The sequence below is a fragment of the Canis aureus genome, chromosome 22 (assembly GCF_053574225.1).
Source record: "Canis aureus isolate CA01 chromosome 22, VMU_Caureus_v.1.0, whole genome shotgun sequence".
NCBI classification, from domain to species: domain Eukaryota; kingdom Metazoa; phylum Chordata; class Mammalia; order Carnivora; family Canidae; genus Canis; species Canis aureus.
The window spans coordinates 41,637,875-41,655,810 of record NC_135632.1 but is presented as its reverse complement, the minus strand read 5'-3'; the positions used below and the strand labels follow the sequence as shown (position 1 = coordinate 41,655,810).

General features: G+C 37.8%; 1 protein-coding gene across 6 annotated transcripts in view; it reads right to left on the bottom strand.

Annotated features, from left to right (window-relative positions):
- Positions 1-17,936, bottom strand: part of ULK4 (unc-51 like kinase 4) — a 591,366-nt gene that overhangs the window by 465,630 nt on the left and 107,800 nt on the right. For all 6 annotated transcript variants that reach the window (XM_077865647.1, XM_077865651.1, XM_077865650.1 and 3 more), the window contains 2 exons: positions 15,388-15,495; positions 9,167-9,250 (listed from right to left, as the gene is read on the bottom strand). In XM_077865647.1, the coding sequence (XP_077721773.1) occupies positions 9,167-9,250; positions 15,388-15,495 (192 nt within the window). The remainder of the gene's footprint in view (positions 1-9,166; positions 9,251-15,387; positions 15,496-17,936) is intronic.

Here is a 17,936-nt window from a genome sequence, read left to right as displayed (position 1 = left end):
CTCACTTGATTTACAGAGTATCTCCTTCAGAAGAGCCACAGTTGTTCTAACAAGCTAATTTCTTAACAGCACAAGTGCAATCAGAAGACACTAAAACGCTATCTTTAATTATTAAAAATACTTTCAACCTACAACTGTATTCATGGAAAAAATAGATTTCAACAATAAGAGCAGCAACAGAATAACCACCAAAAGATTAAAAGGAATTATTTCATAAAGCAATCAAACCAGAAAGACATGAAGAAAAAAAAAAAAAAAAAAACAAAGAACAAAAGCACAAAATAAGATAGCAGCTATGAATACAGCTACACCAACTACAAAAAACATAAATGGGCTAAATACTACAGAAAAACTGTAAAGCAGAATTTTTTAATACAATATTAAGAGAAACATCAAAAATAAAGTTATTTGGGGTGCCTGAGTGGCTCATTCATTTAAGCATCTGCCTTTGGAGAAAAAAAAAAAAAAAAAGCATCTGCCTTTGGCTCTGGTCATGAACCAGGGTCCTGGGACTGAGCCCCACACTGGGCTCCCTGCTCAGCAAGGAGGCTGCTTTTCCCTCTCCCTCTGCTGCCGCTGCCCCTGCTGCTGTCCCAGCTGTGCTCTGTCTCTGTGTGTGTCTCTCTCTCAAATACATAAAATCGTTTAAAAAAAAATTTTTAAATAAAGTTATTTACCTAGAAAAGCTAAAAATAAGAGAATGGAAAAAGATACACCAGTCATATCTAGCCCAACAAAGGATGGTATAACTAAATTATAAGACAGAATAGGCTTTGAAAAAAAAAAAAAGGCATTACTGGTGATTTTTTAAGTTTTATTTATTTAATCTCTACACCCCACATGGGACTCAAACTCACAACCCCAAGATCAAGAGTCATGTGCTCTACCAACTGAATCAGCCAGGCACCTACTGGTAAATTTTTAAAGTAACAACATAATGATCAAAATTTCAATAAGCAAGGAAAATACGATCTAATTTTTTTATATATCTAATAACTAACATTCAAAATACATAAAAGCAAAATATAAAATTGCAATCATATCAAAGAAAGAAAGCATTTCAAACATCTATCTCAGTAGCTGATAAAATAAACAGACAAAAAGCAATCAGTATAGATATAGAAGATTTATATCCCTATCTATCAGATTAACAAGCTTGACCCAATGTAAAGGAAAAAACACATTATTCCAACAATGGTAGAGTTTGCCTTTTTTTTTTTCCCCTGGGTATACAAATATTGAGTCATGAAAAAAGTCTCACAAATTCTAAAGAACTGAAATCATACACCATTTCCTCTAAGCATAATACCATAAGCTAAGAAAAAAAAAGATAAATAGAAAAACTATAAGCACAGGCATTAAACGAGTAAGATACAGAAGAGCTATAGGATTTAAAAGTACAAAACATGTAATGGGATAAAAATAAGTCAAATATGAATATTTGCACAGAAATCCAACCAACATAAATCCTTGAAAGGTATTATAAATGGTATTTCACCAGTTCTTCCATACTGAATTCAGCAAAGCCAAACTCTGAAGCCTCCCCTGTGAAGTTACCTGCCACAGGAGGAGAGGAGATGCAACTTCACCCTTGCATGGAAAATGCCATGCTTTGTGCTTCTTATCCTACACCACATCTCTGAAAGCCGTCTGTCCCACTTGATACTAACTCAGGATCACTTCCTCATGCCATTCTCAAAGGTTCACTTTAAGACATATTAGGTAACTCCATCCTTACTTACTATGCCCTTTTGCATCTTACTGAATAGCATTCAAAACATTATAGAGAGTGGCTCTCTACTCCTCCCTGTTGGACAGATGGTCACATCTTCTGGTACAGTGCTAGCCACACTCCCAAGACACTTCACCTTCTGGTGAAGGCCAGAGTAAATGGATTTGGCAGTATTGGATGCCTGGTCACCAGGGCTGCTTTTAACTGGCAAAACAGATATTGTTCCAATTAGTGAACCCTCCCATTGACCTCAACTACATGGTCTACATGTTCCAGTAAAATTCCACCCACAGCAAATTCAATGGGATAGTCAAGGCTGAAACAGGAAACTTATCGTCAATGGAAAGCCCATCTCCATCTTCTAGGAGGAAGACCCAGCCAATATCAAATGGAGTGATGCTGGTGCTGGTTATGTTGTGGAGTCCACAGGAGTCTTCACCATCACGGGGAAGGCTGAGGCTCACTTGAAAGGTGGTGCCAAAAGGGTCATCATCCCTCCCCCTTCTACTGATGCCCCCAAGCTTGTGATGGGCATGAACCATGAGAAGTATGGCAATTCCCTGAAGATTGCCAGCAATGCTTCCTGCACCACCAAATGCTTAGCCCCTCTAGCCAATGTCATCCATGACAACTTTGACATCATGGAGAGATTCATGACTCCATGCCATCACTACTACCCAGAAGACCTTGGGAAGCTGTGGCATGATGGCCAAGGGGCTGCCCAGAGCATCATTCCTGCTTCTACTGGCACTGAAATAGCTATAGGCAAGGTCATCCTTGAGCTAAATGAGAAGCTCACGGACATGGCCTTCCATGTCCCCACCTCCAACCTGGTCCTCTATTAGTAGTGAGTACCCAGAAAGAACCTGATGTTGAAGCACACACATTTCTTAATAAGGAGATTAAAATTAAACTGTTAAAATTACAAAATCAGAAAATATAACCGTACATTTTAAATTTTTTTATCAAAAGCCAAGAATTTTAACTCCTTTTTCTCCTTGTTTTAGGTACCCTATTGTCTGAAAGATTTCAAAGATAATATATATGGCTAACATCTCTAGTACTTCTAATTCAATCCCAGTCTTTTCTAATTAAACACATAAACAATTTTACTACTAGTTTTCTTTGTTTAAAAAAGAGAGAGAGCGCTCTAATTAAAAAAAAAAGAAAATGTAATTTTCTCCTAGGGGCACCTAGGTGGCTCAGTTGGTTAAGCATCTGCCTTCAAATCAAGTCATGATCCCAAGGTCCGGAGATCGAGCCCCACATCGGGCTCCTTGCTCAGTGGGGAGCCTGCTTCTCCCCCTCCCTCTGCCTGCCACTCCCAATGCTTGTGCTTTGTCAAATAAATAAGTAAAATCTTTAAAAGAAAAAAAAAAGAAAAAGAAATTTCTTCTTAAACTAATTTTGTTACTTCAAAATTACTGAATAAGCTATTATTTAGAAATAATATAATAGGACAGCCAACATGCAGAAGAATGAAACTAGACCATTTGGGGGATGCCTGGCTTCTTCTCCCTCTTCCTCTGACCCTCCCCTCACTTGTGCTCTCTCTCTGCACTCTTTCTAATAAAGACTCAGAGGAGCCCAATTGAGAAGCTCATGGAAGACCATCAAGAACAACTACCCGCCTATATAAGAAATATCACCAGGTGGGGATGCCCAGACCTTAGCCAACACCAAACCACGAAAGAATAACACATTTGGATTGAAATTCACATCCTCTGGTCCCAGTTCAAGGCCTCTGAAAAGCCAGCCCCAATTCTGACAGATGCCAGTATCCCCTTGAATACCTCTTCTTCCATACTATCACACTCCATTTTCAACAGTCACACCAGATCTTCCTACTGTTTGGGGGATCCACCATATGTCTCCTACTCTCTAAATACTTGCCCTCTCTCCACCTAAGCTTTGATATCTGTAACAAGGACAAAAACCTCTGATTTGCATCTCTATCAACATTGTTAAAGTTACAGAAACTGTGTTCAGAAAATAGGCTGACTGTTCAGAAAACATTGTCATCATACCTTATGTAACTTTAAAAAAAGAAAACCTACTAAAAGCTATCTTGAACTCCTGACAATCTCCATGTAAGTCCGTAACTTCTCCCAAAGTGCATCCCACAACATGGCATAAGATAAGGTTGGTATGTGGGCAAATTACTTTGAAAATGTTGCATACACAATCTGCCCCACCCCCAAGTAGAGTCACAGTTACAAGCTCTGAAAAGCGCGCGCACACACACACACACACAAACACCTGTTCAACCTTGTTTAATCCAGTGTCTCAATATATTTGACTAGAAAATATTTTATTTTTATAACATAAGTATCTCATGGCAAAGCCAATTTTCTACACATAATGAACAAAAGAGTTTATAATTTAAAACTAAAGTTGGCTTCTAAGAAGTCTACATATCAAATTAAAATGAAGTAAAATCTGTACTGCTTTCTTCCCAATGCAGAAATTAAGAGAAAGAAAGAAAAGAGGTAAAAACCGGTTTTTACCAGGCCCATAAATCAACAAGACACATTACTAAGTTTTGATGCAGGGGAAAAAAAAATTCAGTAGGCAAAGCAAAACAACATCTCACTATATTTAAAACAACAGAAATAGCACAGCAATGTGAATATACTCAATACCACAGAACTATATACTTAGTGGTTAAAGTGGTTAAGTTTTATGTTACATGTATTTTACAAAAAAAAAAAAAAAAATTTTTTTTTTTTTAACATCCAAAGAGAAATAGGACAAACCGAATTCTTGACGATAAGGTAATGCAACTTCGTTATTTTAACAAAGAAAAAAGGGCAATTAAATCCCACCCACCTGAAAAAGTTTTAACCATCTCATAACCCTGGATCCAGGACAAATTTAAAACGAGAACTAGGGATTATCAATGAAATAGCAACAATGAAACGCTACATGTCAAAACTAATGAGATACAGCTAACATTAGAGGGAGAGAAAAATTAATAGCCTGAAATGTCTTAATGACTACACAATGAAACCAAAGCAAATGAAGTTACAAAAACAACAATAAAAGTCTGGTTCAAAGAACAAAGGATTAAAAAAAAAAAATCTCTCCTAAAAACTGAAGGCAGTATCTTAATTCATCTTTACCTTTCCTGTATCCAGCTAGTACATAATATATGTTTCATAAATGTCTCATAAAGAATGAGACCTACAGCTGAAAGAGTTAACTTAATAAATACATTAGCTGAATGTCACCAAGAATTCAAAAGAACCTGTTACTTTAATTCAGTTTTTTTAATTAAATGTGTCATTCTATTAGTCTTCTCATTGAGTAGGCCTTCCATTTTCTATTACTATGAACTAATTCTCTTCAAATTTATTTACAGATGTATTCTTAACACCCAAATAGGTGAACCTGAAGAGGTGAATGTAAAATACACAAGTAAAAGGAACAAAGATATATAAGAAACTCTTGAAAAAGAGGTTAGTAAGGGAAAACTCCCCATGTACTTAAAAAATCATTAAATAATATAAAGTATTAATTTGGATAGTATGGCACAGACAGATAATACACCAACAGAATCAAACAGAGTCCAAAAGACACTGATGTGACAGGGGACACTGCAGAGCAGTGGGGAGAGGGTACCCTTCTCATTAAATAATGCTGGGAGAGGGGCATTGGTGCCCCTTGGTGGCTCAGGGGTTGAGAGTCTGCCTTCGGCTCAGGGTGTGATCCCAGGTCCTGGGATCGAGTCCCACATCAGGCTCCTCACAGAGAGCCTGCTTCTCCCTCTGCCTATGTCTCTGCCTCTCTCTCTCTCAGTCTCTCATGAATAAATAAAATCTTAAAAAATAAATAATGCTGGGAGAACTTATTACCCATATATTTTTTAAGAATATATTTTAAGAAAATGAAAAGCCCAACCACAAATCACAAAATATCTGTAACACATATAAACAACAGAAGATTAATATCCAGATACATAAAAATTCCAGTGCATGGACTGCCATGACCTCTGCAATTTGTTCAAACAGTTCAGAAAATAGAGGAATAAGTAAATAATAAATGTATGTAACATGAATATATACAGCCATATTACAACCAAGGAGAAAAAAATGTTAAAAACTACTGAAACTGATGGAAATAAAGGTCATCATTATAGTTTTCTTTCCTTTTCTAATATTTCAAATATTTTATAACAATAAGGGAGGCAGTGTACCAAATTCCTATAAAGCAATGGGAAACAAAGACCAAAAAAAAAAAAGATAAATAGAAAAGGATGGTGATCCTATTAGTAATAACAAAAATGAATATTAACATTATTGAGAAAATAATTAATGTCCATGAAATTGACAAAAATTTAAAGTCTGACCATATTAAATGTTCAAGATGTAGGTTAAGGGGTACTCCCATACCCTACTCCTGGGAGTGTACTGATATACACATGTATCTGTGTGTACTGACACATATTGAAACAACATACTACACAGTAGCATAAATGAATGACTGTTTTCACAATTAGCATGTATCAATTTCAATTTAACTTTGGAGCAGAAGAATTAAGTCTCCACAGGATTTGGTGCCATTTATTTATATGAAGTTTAGCCTTAAGAACCAGTCAATGAAATATCTTGCAATACAGGGGCACCTGGGTAGCTCAGTTGGTTAAGAATCCAACTCTTGATTTCAGCTTAGATCACAATCTTGGGTCGACCTCCACGTTGGGCTGGGCATGGAGCCTGCTTAGGATTCTCTCTCTCCATCTCCCTCTGCCCCGTCCTCTTAAAAAGGATACGGGGAAGGAAGGGAAGAAATATCTAGAAATACAAAGATGGAAACACAATAAAGAAAAACTTGGGAATGTTTATTATGAAGTCAGAATAGTGGTACTCCTTGAAAGAGCAAGCTACAATCCAAGAGAGACAAAGACCCCAGCCCCTTTTTTATTTTTTATTTTCAAGAAAGTGGGTATATCAAAGTGTGTGCTTTTAACCATACATATAAGCATACACATAAATTTCACGAAAAAAAGAACCTACATTCAGAAATACCAGTAGGTGCTGGGAAAAGTTTTCCTACCTGGAAAAAAATTTTTAATTTTTGAAGAGGCTTAAAAATCATTTACTTTCAACTATGTCCTAAATACATTAGACATATATGTTAAAGAACTGCTACAACTGAGTTATTTTTGTAAAGACAGAAACCCTTTTTTAGGGGGAATATAATCACCCCTAATTTATCTGTCCTACAGAAACAATGTTAGAGTTCAGGTTTCCCCCACTATCCAAAAGTAACGTGTTCCTGTGAAACCTTTCCTAAGCCCCAACCGGGTAAAGCAAAGAGCAATTACCATTAAGTTAAACAGTCAAGATTTTGAGCATTCCTAGATTCCAAAAATAACCTCTCCAGCTTCTCTGATACTTAGCACACATCTTGTTAACAGATGTAGAAAATATATCATGACAAAGCACAGTCACTCAAAGATATGACTGAAACCCATGGTGACTTGATGTTAAGATGCTAAGTATAGTAGTTCCAGGGGAAGGAAGGACCTTGGTAGGGGCAGGGGGAGGCTTGCCTGGGTAACAACTCACTGCAAAACAAACCCTGAATGCTATTTTTGCTTTTTGCCCTTTTTTGTAGAAGCAGAGATACTCTTCCCATTTCTTTCAATTAGAGAAAGGAAGTACTATGGGTCTTTTGTAAAAGTCAAGTGATGTAACGTGAACTTTTAAGAAGTGAGGGACACCTGTTTGTGCTGTCCAAGCACATACTTAACTGCCTTTCAGATATACAACAAAATTTTCATAAATTAGAGAGTCCTGGACTTCCCTCCCTCTTTATGAAAAATACACAAGACCTGTCATACATACAAAGGCAATAAAAGGTACACATGCTACTAAAATACAAAATAGAATTATTAAAAATAATTATTTAATAACAATATACATGGGACACCTGGGCGGCTCAGCAGTTAAGCATCTGCCTTTGGCTCAGGTCATGATCCTGGAGTCCTGGGATCGACTCCCACATCAGGCTTCCTGCATGGGGTCTGCTTCTCTCTCTGTGTCTCTCATGAATAAATAAATTTTTTAAATCTTTAAAAAATAATAATATACATGGAAAAAAACAAACAATATACATGGATAAAAGACATTCTTCTTCCTATTACATGTACAATGATAAACACAGGAGGGGACAGGAAGAAGATATTCAATCAAGGATACAACCGATGGTCTAGAATCAATCATCTTTTATTACACATTAAGCTAACTTCTAAAAATTAAAGTACAAAGTTTTTAAAATTTCTTTACACTGTTGAGAAAGTTTCTAGAAGACTCTTTTCTCCCTTGAGCTCCTGTATTTTGTTCTTTCACACTTAAATGCTTGACATCTTCCACTTTGTATCTTTATCTTATCTCCTACAATAGGTGAGATGTATGTATATATGAATAGTCACCTTCTTCATCTCTGTGCCCCCAAGTGTGCCTGGCTTGAGGCCTTGAATGATAAACTGAAACATGTCTTTTGACTACAGATAAACAGGCCTTAATTCTTGGATTATTGGTAAAGTACAATTTACCAGCTTTATTCATAGCCCATAATAACAGCTGACAACGCATTCAACCCTACAGGCTAGGAAGTGTTCAAACTTCATTTCTGGATCACTAGGGGGAAACCCTTGCAGAGCTCTTTTATACCTGGAACATCATTCCATTTCCATACCACGCAGCAAGTAATGAACTCAAAAGGAAGATGTTTATTGTGACATATTTTTTCATTCCTTAAGGAATGTCTTTTGCCTATGGCTTTGCCTTGGGTGAAACAATGTCAAATGGTTTAAAGCAAACAGAAATTGCAAACCTTTTAGGTCAGCTACTACATCCTTTACATAGTAACACACAGGAGCTACTTACACCAGTTGGTTAGTTAGCCAGCTGGCTGGTTTTCAGCATGAGAAAGACTGTGAATAAACCGGGGGGGGGGGGGGGGGGGGGGGGGTAGTCACATAATAAATACCATTTAATATTAAAATGAATGGATACTAGTGGAAGCTTCCTGTTTCTGAACCACAAAATGGCAACCTGACAAGATAATCATGGGGCTTTGAGGCTCACAGAAAATCCTCTGCACACACCTTGCTCACTAAGCTGGTATATCAGTAAGTTTAGAAACAGGGGAGGATGAAGAATATGCTATTAAAAAGCTACTTATGTTTGTGTTTGCTATCATCTTTTAAAAGGCAAGACATTTAAAAAGTGAAGGAGAAAGCTACTTCATTTTTACACTTGCTCCATTGTAGGTCACTTGCTCATGGTGGCTTGTCGGGATTATTTAAATTCAGGAGCAATACTTGGTTGACAAGCTCCTGCACTGCTGCAGGCTACAAACCGCACACAGTGCCTGAAGGGTTATTACAATTGAGGGTGTCTACAGAGGACAACAAAGGAGCCTTACCCCTTCCCGAAGGCACCTCATTAGCACTGTGTACGCAGCCAAGGGAACAGCCCAGCATTCTCTAGGGTTCTTTTTTTTTTCTTCCTAAAACGAAGTGGAAGAGAAAGCAGTGAAGCTAACAGCACAAGATATTATTAACCCGTTCAAGAAAAAGACAGTTTCAAATACACAAACTACCTAAAACTTCTAAATATTCTATTTAAAGTATTACTACCTGACAATTCTGACCCAGTTAGGGGTCTTTTTACTACATTGTACATACAAAGTATTTCTCCTCTTTCTCATCATATTCTATGATGTTCATGAGACCCCCTCATCAAAAGCCAGACAAAAAGAAGTGAAAACTGACAATATGATCCAGTTGGTAGAGAAACTACTCTATTGATAATTTTAGATGATAATACAGATATTCCTACCTAAAAGGTAGTACATTATCTGAAATGATTTGAAAGCACAGAATACACAGCTCTGGGGAATATCTCAGGATAACCCATAAGTACAAGTGAAAGAGAGCATATTACCTAGTAGGACAAAATGCTAAATAAAAATAAGCAAATGTAATTAGCAGGTACACTGATTTTAATGATATTGGCAATGATTCTCTCACAGAAGAACCAAATTACAGTAATAACCACTAAAACCCTCCTGCAATGTATCAAATAAAATCAAAATATAAATCAGGTACCACACAGAAAGGTGAGAAAAATTAATCTCTTTACAGCAAAAGAAATTAGGTTTTGGCCATTGTTAAAGAAATATTTAAGACTGTCTAAATTTTAGAACTGGTACCTTAACTGATCCAAATGTTTTTTTCCACCTATGATGAGAATTATGGCCCATTAAAACCATGTCCTTGATTAATCACAGAATTCTACACACAGTCAGGGCCCCTGAGTGGATCAGTTGGCCAAGCATCTGCCTTCAGCTTAGGTCACAATCTCCGGGCGCTGGGATGGAGCCCCAGGTCAGGCTCCCTGCTCGGTGGGGAATCAACCTCTTCCCTCTCCCTCTGCCCCTCCCCCACTCATTCGCTTGCTAATAAAATCTTTTTAAAAATCCACACAGTAATAGTCTAGAAATTATCCCAAACTGCTGCTCCAGCTTAAAAATCACTAATTCAGCATTCAATTTCCAAGCACAATTTACCTCCCTCCCAGCTCACTTATTCAAAACTTCTATCACATTCTTTCTGTAATTTATCACCTACCCTCCCCCTCCAGCCACTTAAGACTCCCTAGAGTCTATTATTTAGTCACTCCAGCCAAAAGCCTGAACACTTTCCTCTCTGACATGCCCTTTTCCATTCTCGGAGTAAACCAACCCTGGGGGGCGCCAGTGGCTTGTTTTCTCTAGGCATGTGCTCAGGCAGCTGGGCTCACAGAGAGACCATGAATGACTCAGGATCACCAAGTCCAGGGACCCTCAATACCACTCTGCAGCCTCCCATTCCTCTATGACCAATTCCCTGTTCGAAAGGACAACTTCGCACCTATAATCCTCTCAGCACTGAACCTACCTTCCTCCTCCTCTGAGATCATGGAAGTCCTAAGAACGGAGCTCCCAGCATTCCTACACCTGAACCCATCTGCTGATTACCCTCAGTGGTTATAACCAGAGAGGCTCCTCCACCCCTTCTATGTGGGCTCAGGATCCCATTCCCAACCTGCATCCTTCAGGGTCATTAGGTTAGGGACTATTCTGTACCACCCCTACGTATTCAAAGCCCACTGGGCCCTTTCATTTCCATTAGAATAGGCTAACTATCCCCATCTTCCAAACAGGGGCCTTACAGCCTCCACAATTTTACACCAACATTCTGGCTTCGTGTCACCTCTCCCAGCTTCCTCATCTCCTGCTAAACCCTCAGCACAGTCCAGCATGCCTTCTGACTCAATTCAAAGTTAAGTAAATAAGTACATAAAAGAACTCTTGTTGAGATGCCTGGGTGGCTTAGTGGTTGAGCATCTGCCTTTGACTTAGGTCATGATCCCAGGGTTCTGGGATCAAGTCCTACATGTCTCTGCCTTTCTGTGTGTGTCTCTCATGAAAAAATAATTAAAGTCTTTAAAAAAAAAAATAAAGAAAAAGAAAAAAGAGCTCTTGTTGAGTTTCCAGTGACTTCCATGTCACTCAACCCAGCAGGCTCATTTCCATACTCTTTCAGGGACCATAAAATATATTCGGCCTCTTGCTTTCTCTTCCCTGAAACACCCTCTTCTCACTCCTAACTTTGCTCCTACTTTGCTTACTCCCATTCAGGTTCAGAATCTTTTCTTATCATTCTCCAGTGTATTTGCCACCTTTAAACCAGAGTCATCTTTTTTGGCATTTAAACCAGATGACATCATTACCCTTTTTTTCTCTTTTAATAAATTTATTTTTTATTGATATTCAATTTGTCAACGTACAGAATAACACCCAAAAAAAAAAAAAAAGAGTAACATCCAGTGCTCATCCCGTCAAGTGCCCACCTCAGTGCCCGCTACCCAGTCACCCTTCCACCACCCCTTCCACCACCCCTAGTTCTTTTCCCAGAGTTAGGAGTCTTTCATGCTCTGTCTCCCTTTCTGATATTTCCCACTTATTTTTTCTCCTTTCTCCTTTATTTCCTTTCACTATTTTTTATATTCCCCAAATGAATGAGACCATATAATGTTTGTCCTTCTTCAATTGACTTATTTCACTCAGCATAATACCCTCCAGTTCCATCCACGTTGAAGCAAAAGGTGGGTATTTGCCGTTTCTAATGGCTGAGTAATATTCCATTGTATACATAAACCATATCTTCTTTATCCATTCATCATTACCCTTCTTGAGAGCCGTTGTGACTTCCCCTTTCTCACAGCATCAAGACAAAGACATCTGACTGACTCAGTCAAGGAGTCTTTCCTGGGGTCATGATCTTGGGGTCCTGGGATTGAGCCCCGCCCCCTTGCTCACTTCCGTCTCATCCCCCTGGTCTTAGTGCTGGGTAACACATTATAAAAGCACCTGCGAAGTACCAGGAATTCTTCTAAACAATGGCCACAGAGCCTTGAGTAAGACAAATATTCTGCTTGAATCATGCTTAGTGGAGAAACAAGAGGAAGAGGAGTGGAAGGGAAGGGAGAAAGAGAAGTAGGTAGAGGAGGAGGAGGAGGAGGAGCAGCAGCAAACAAGACAAGTCAGTCCAGATGGTGAGGACTGCTATAAAGAAAGCCAGAGCAGAGGAAGGAGCTAGAGGAAGGCCACAGACAGGGTGGCTCCCTCTCATACTGCACTGTGCAGTATGAGAGGGAGGAGGAATGTCAGTGTGGTGCGAAGAGGCAGAAGGCAGAACAGCAGTGAGACCTGAGGTCACGTAGGCACTGGGACAACAGCCCACAAGGCCAACGATGCAAGTGATGGGATTTGGCTGTGACCAAAGCAAGACAAGAAGCAATGGAGGGCTCTGATGAAGGACACTGTACTCTCTGTAATGGACACAAGAATAAAGCAAGGAGACCATCACAACAGTCCAGGTGAAAGATCATTAACAGCTAGACAAAAAAAAAAAAAAAAAAAAAAAGCAGAATAGAAATAACTGGGCTCAAGGTAGGAGGTATCCTCGATTAAAAAAAAAAGAAATACATAAACTGTAGTATGTTGCCTCCTAATGTCCTCTGTAGAATCTACTCTGGTCTTCCATCCTCAAACTTGTCACCTTTGCACTATTTGCACAAAGAGAACCAATAGGACAGGGCTTTGCACTATTTGCACAAAGAGAACCAATAGGACAGGGCTTAGGTCTCTGTATTATACATAGTATATATTATCCCTTCAGGTCAGCACTGATCTGAGATCTTAAGGTTCACATATATCCAAAGAGACAATTCCACAAAACCCCTCATCTTATGAAAAGTTATTGATTTTTTGGATCCAGGGATATAACTTCCTTTTCTAGTTTGCTATCCTAAGTTGTAGTCAAATGCCACAAATCATCCCTTTATTAAAGTAGCCTTAGTTTATATCAATTAAAGCACATACCAAAGAAAACAATTCTCTAGATCTACTTTTTAAAACAAATAGAAATAGGATTCTGTATGATTCCATTTATAAGATTTTAGAAAATGCAAACTAATCCATATGACAGAAAGTGAATCAGTGTTTGCCTGGGAGCAGAAAGAGGGACGGGAGGGAAAGATTACCAAGTGTGTGGAGAAACATGTAGGGATGCAATTAGAACAATTATTTACCAGGGAATAAGGCACATAGGGAACAAAAATAGGAAAGCCACAGTCCCCCATATACCCTTCTTGACTTCCTAGTTTTCTAGCTTCCTGAATGTGTAGTCTCTTCAAAATATAAAACTACCTAAGAACAAATTCATACAAAACTAGATGTACAAAAGTTTTATGAACAGAATGAACTAACTCAAATGAAAGTATTTCTTAAAATAGAAATATATAGAAATACCATTTTTGTGCACTGGAGGACAAAACACCAACAATATACTGATACTTTCCTAATTGACACTTTGCTCTTCCTCCGTGCACATGCTAATAATTATTTTGTTCAGTAGAATTCCAAATATGCAGAAGACTCAAAATTATCGAGGTAACAGTACCTCCCAATTTGATCTGCATAGATCAATGCAATTTTTTAAATGATTTGCGGAATTGGGCAAGCTGATTCCAACATGCAAAGGGCCAAGAATAGCCAAGACAATAATGGGGGGAAAAAAAAGAGGACAGTTTGCTGTATCAGCTACCATTATTAATTGTGGAGCTAAATGATTTTAAATACTGATGTTTTATAATAATTATGATAATTGCCTTAAAATGATGATTGCCTAGGAAGTCAGCTAAGCTTCGATACTAAGGATACTCAGATTACACAACATTTGAGCAAAATCTCAGGTTATACAATATTTGAACAAGATCTAGGACCCAAAACATCACAAATGTAGTGAGAGAACTTCCTGATCAACTACTACTTACCAGTACTTCCTTAAAACTCAGTATTACCGGGGATCCCTGGGTGGTGCAGCAGTTTAATGCCTGCCTTTGGCCCAGGGCACAATCCTGGAGACCCGGGATCGAATCCCACGTCAGGCTCCTGGGTCCATGGAGCCTGCTTCTCCCTCTGCCTGTGTCTCTGCCTCTCTCTCTCTCTCTCTCTCTCTCTCTCTCTCTCTCTGTGTGACTATCATAAATAAATAAAAATTAAAAAAAAAAACTCAGTATTACCAATGTTTATAGCAGCAATGCACACAAGAGCCAAAACATGGAAAGAACCCAAGTATCCATTGACAGATGAATAGATAAAAAAGATGTAGTATACATATACAATGGAATATTACTCAGCCATGAAAAAGAATGAAGTCTTGCCATTTGCAATGACATGGATGAAACCAGAAGGTATTATGCTAAGTGAAATAAGTCAGAAAGATAAACACCATATAATTTCACTCATATGTGGGATTTAAGAAACAAAACACATGAACATAGAAGAAGAAAAGGAAAAAAAAGATGAAAATTGAGAGAAACTATAAGAGAAGCTCAACTCTAGGAAACAAACTGAGGGTTGCTGGAGGGGAGGTGAGTGAAGGGAAAGGATAATTGGGTGCTGGGCAATAAGGAGGGCACTTGAAGTCATGAGCAGTGGTTGTTGTATCCAATTGATGAGTCACTAAATTCTACCTCTGAAATTAATTTTTAAAAAAACAAACCCTCAGTATCAAATATCTTATAATTTATCATTATCAACATTCATAAAAACACTAATGAAACATTAATTTTTCTTTGTTGAATTTGATAGCACCTCATATTGTAACTTAAGAAATAAGTTAAATTCTATAGTCACAAACTCTCATGGACAAGTTGAGCTCTATTTGCACAAAGCAGTATTTTTAACTGAAATGAAGCTTTTATACTCAGAAAACCAATGGCCTCATCTTCAAAGAGTCAAAGATGGCAGCAACCTAAAAAAAAGTAGTTTGAGGGACATTTGGTCGATTGGTTTTAAAATATGGTGTGAGAATTTCCTATACTTTGTGGAATGCACTGGGAGAGGGACCATGGCAGACAAGGAGACAGACAGACACTGAAAGCCTTTCTCTTTCAAAGGTAAAATTTCCCCAAGGTTCATTAGGTATGCTCTAAGGGACAAAGTCAAAACAACTTTTATAGGACATTAACACTTGTCAGCCAGAATATGTCAGAACACATCAAACAGCAGTAGAGTTCCTCAGATGGTCTCACCTGGGTGGCTACAAGGTAGATCAGCTCCCCAAGCGTTGGTAAGAGGCACTGTTTTAGTTTGCTATTCCTGAAGTTTTCCCTAATTAATTCAGTTAAGACAGTAATTGCCTGAAAAGGAAAAAAGGTGTATTAGTTCACATGTATTTCTCAGATCTTTAACCTGTATGTAAAAGACCTGACACTCTACAAAATTTGCCCTCCATTTTTAAGAACTAGTGTCCAAATTATTTTCAAAATATGAGACTTATTCCTGAAAAAAATTAGTAACTATCCCAGATGAAGGTAAAAATATTTTCAGTAAAAGAAGGCACATACATATAGCACTTTTCAGTTACCAAGCACTCTCACTGTATTGCTGATCCTACAAGGCAACTATTGCTCCATCTCTAAAGACAGGAAAGGGAGGCTGAAAGACAAACAGCAGGTCTCTATCCAGTTCACTTGGACAGCCAAGATCTGAGCACAGATTTTACTAGGCTAGAGCCTACCATCCTCCAGCACACCCCAGTTTGAAAAATTCTTACACTGCATGAAATTTTTAAATGATTCTTCTAAAAATCTGAGAGAAGGAAATGTTATACCAAAGTTTTGAGATAATCCACTTTGAAATTCAGCAGGATATTTTATCAGATCCAGTTAAGTTCATGGGAGTCATGCTAAGAAAATCACATACATATGCTCATTGCCAGAATTCATACACCAGAACACAAATTAGTCAAATCACAGTGTGACCATAAAGTAGAATAAGGTAGATTCAAAATGATACATGTAGAATGGCCCCATTCTGAGATGGAAAAAAATGTATATAAAATAGTGCACCCTAAACAGTGTGATTCAAAGTACAGTGCACAGATAAAACTGTTTCTCACTGTCAACAAAGATTTAAGTACAGAAACTGAAAGTAAGCATTTAAAAACTTCCAGAAGAATTTGACAATGCCACAACTTCCAAGCACGTGATCATGGGCCTCACTCTGTAAACAAGATTGTGGATGAGTTGGACCTGCATGTGGGATTACTGCACAATAGCCATGCACTGGAGGAACACTTGTTGATGTGGTATTTTTAAAACAGTTTTATTAAGTTATAACTGACACAGAATAAATCACATATATTTAAAATGTACAATTAGGTACATCTAACATATGTATACATCTATGAAATCACCACCGCAGACAAGATAATAGCTCCACATGTTACCTCAAGTTCCCTTGGTAATCCCTCCATTTTGCTCCCTTTCTTCCTTTCCCTGGACAGCTATTGATTTACTTTCTGTTATTAATTCACATTTTCTAGAGTTCATGTAAATGGGATCATATACGATGTATTCTTTTTGCTCTTGCTCTGTTCACTTAGCATAATGCTTTGGGGAGTTACCCATGTTGTAGCATATATCGATAGTTAGTTCTTTTTATTATTGAGCAGTAGTCCCCTGAACAGATATATTGCAATGAGTATCCCCCACCACTTACTGCCTCACACAGAATGAACCCCCTATGTGAAGTGAGTGAGAAGGAAAGGGAAACATGTAAAATCACATTAGTGCTTGCACCAGGTCACTTCTACAGTCTTCCTTTTCCTTGACCTTAACTAATCATACACTAGCATTACATCAAATTATCTGATATTAACAATATTCAGACTTTGGGGGGTTTTATTTTGTAACCTACAAAAAACAGCAATTCATTACCAGCATACCTACCCCAAAGGAATGCTAGAGGAAGCATTCCAAAGAGAAAAATGATAGAGGAAAGAACCTTGGAATTATCAAGAAGGAAACAAGAACATGAGAAGCAAAAATATAAGTAAATATAACAGGCTTTTCTTCTCTTTTTAGGTTTCCTAAACTATGTTTGTTGGTTGAAGCAAATATTATAATAATGTCTGCTTTGGCTCTAAATATTTAGAGGACATATTTACAATTATTTAAAAATGAGGGAAATTGGGGCAGCCTGGGTGGCTCAGTGGTTTAGCACCACCTTCTGCCCAGAGCGTGATCCTGGAGACCCGGGATCAAGTCCCCACCGGGCTCCCCGCATGGAGCCTGCTTCTCCCTCTGCCTGTGTGTCTCTGCCTCTCTCACTCTCTGTCTCTCTTATGAATAAATAAATATTTTTTTAAAATGAGGGAAATTAAAAGGTTGAAAAGGAGGTAAGTTTTCTATACTTCACTTAAACTGGTAAAACAACAGATACGCAAAAGTCTACACATATATATGTATGTTGTATATCTAATATCTAGAACCAGTAAAATCTATACAGATACACTCAAATACTATAAAAAAATCAAAATTATAAAAAATGTTCAGTAATTCCTATAAAAGTAAAAATGAAAAATAGCAAGAACAAGAAGAGCAAAATGGTAGACTTAGTATCAAATATATAATTATATTAAATGTAAATGGTCTAAATACAACAATTTAAAGAGTTCATTTAAAATATCACCCAACTTTATGCTATCTACAAGAAATATCAAAGATGGTGATATAGACAAATTGAAAGCAAATATATATGTTTGTGTGTGTGTATATATATACATATATATACAGCA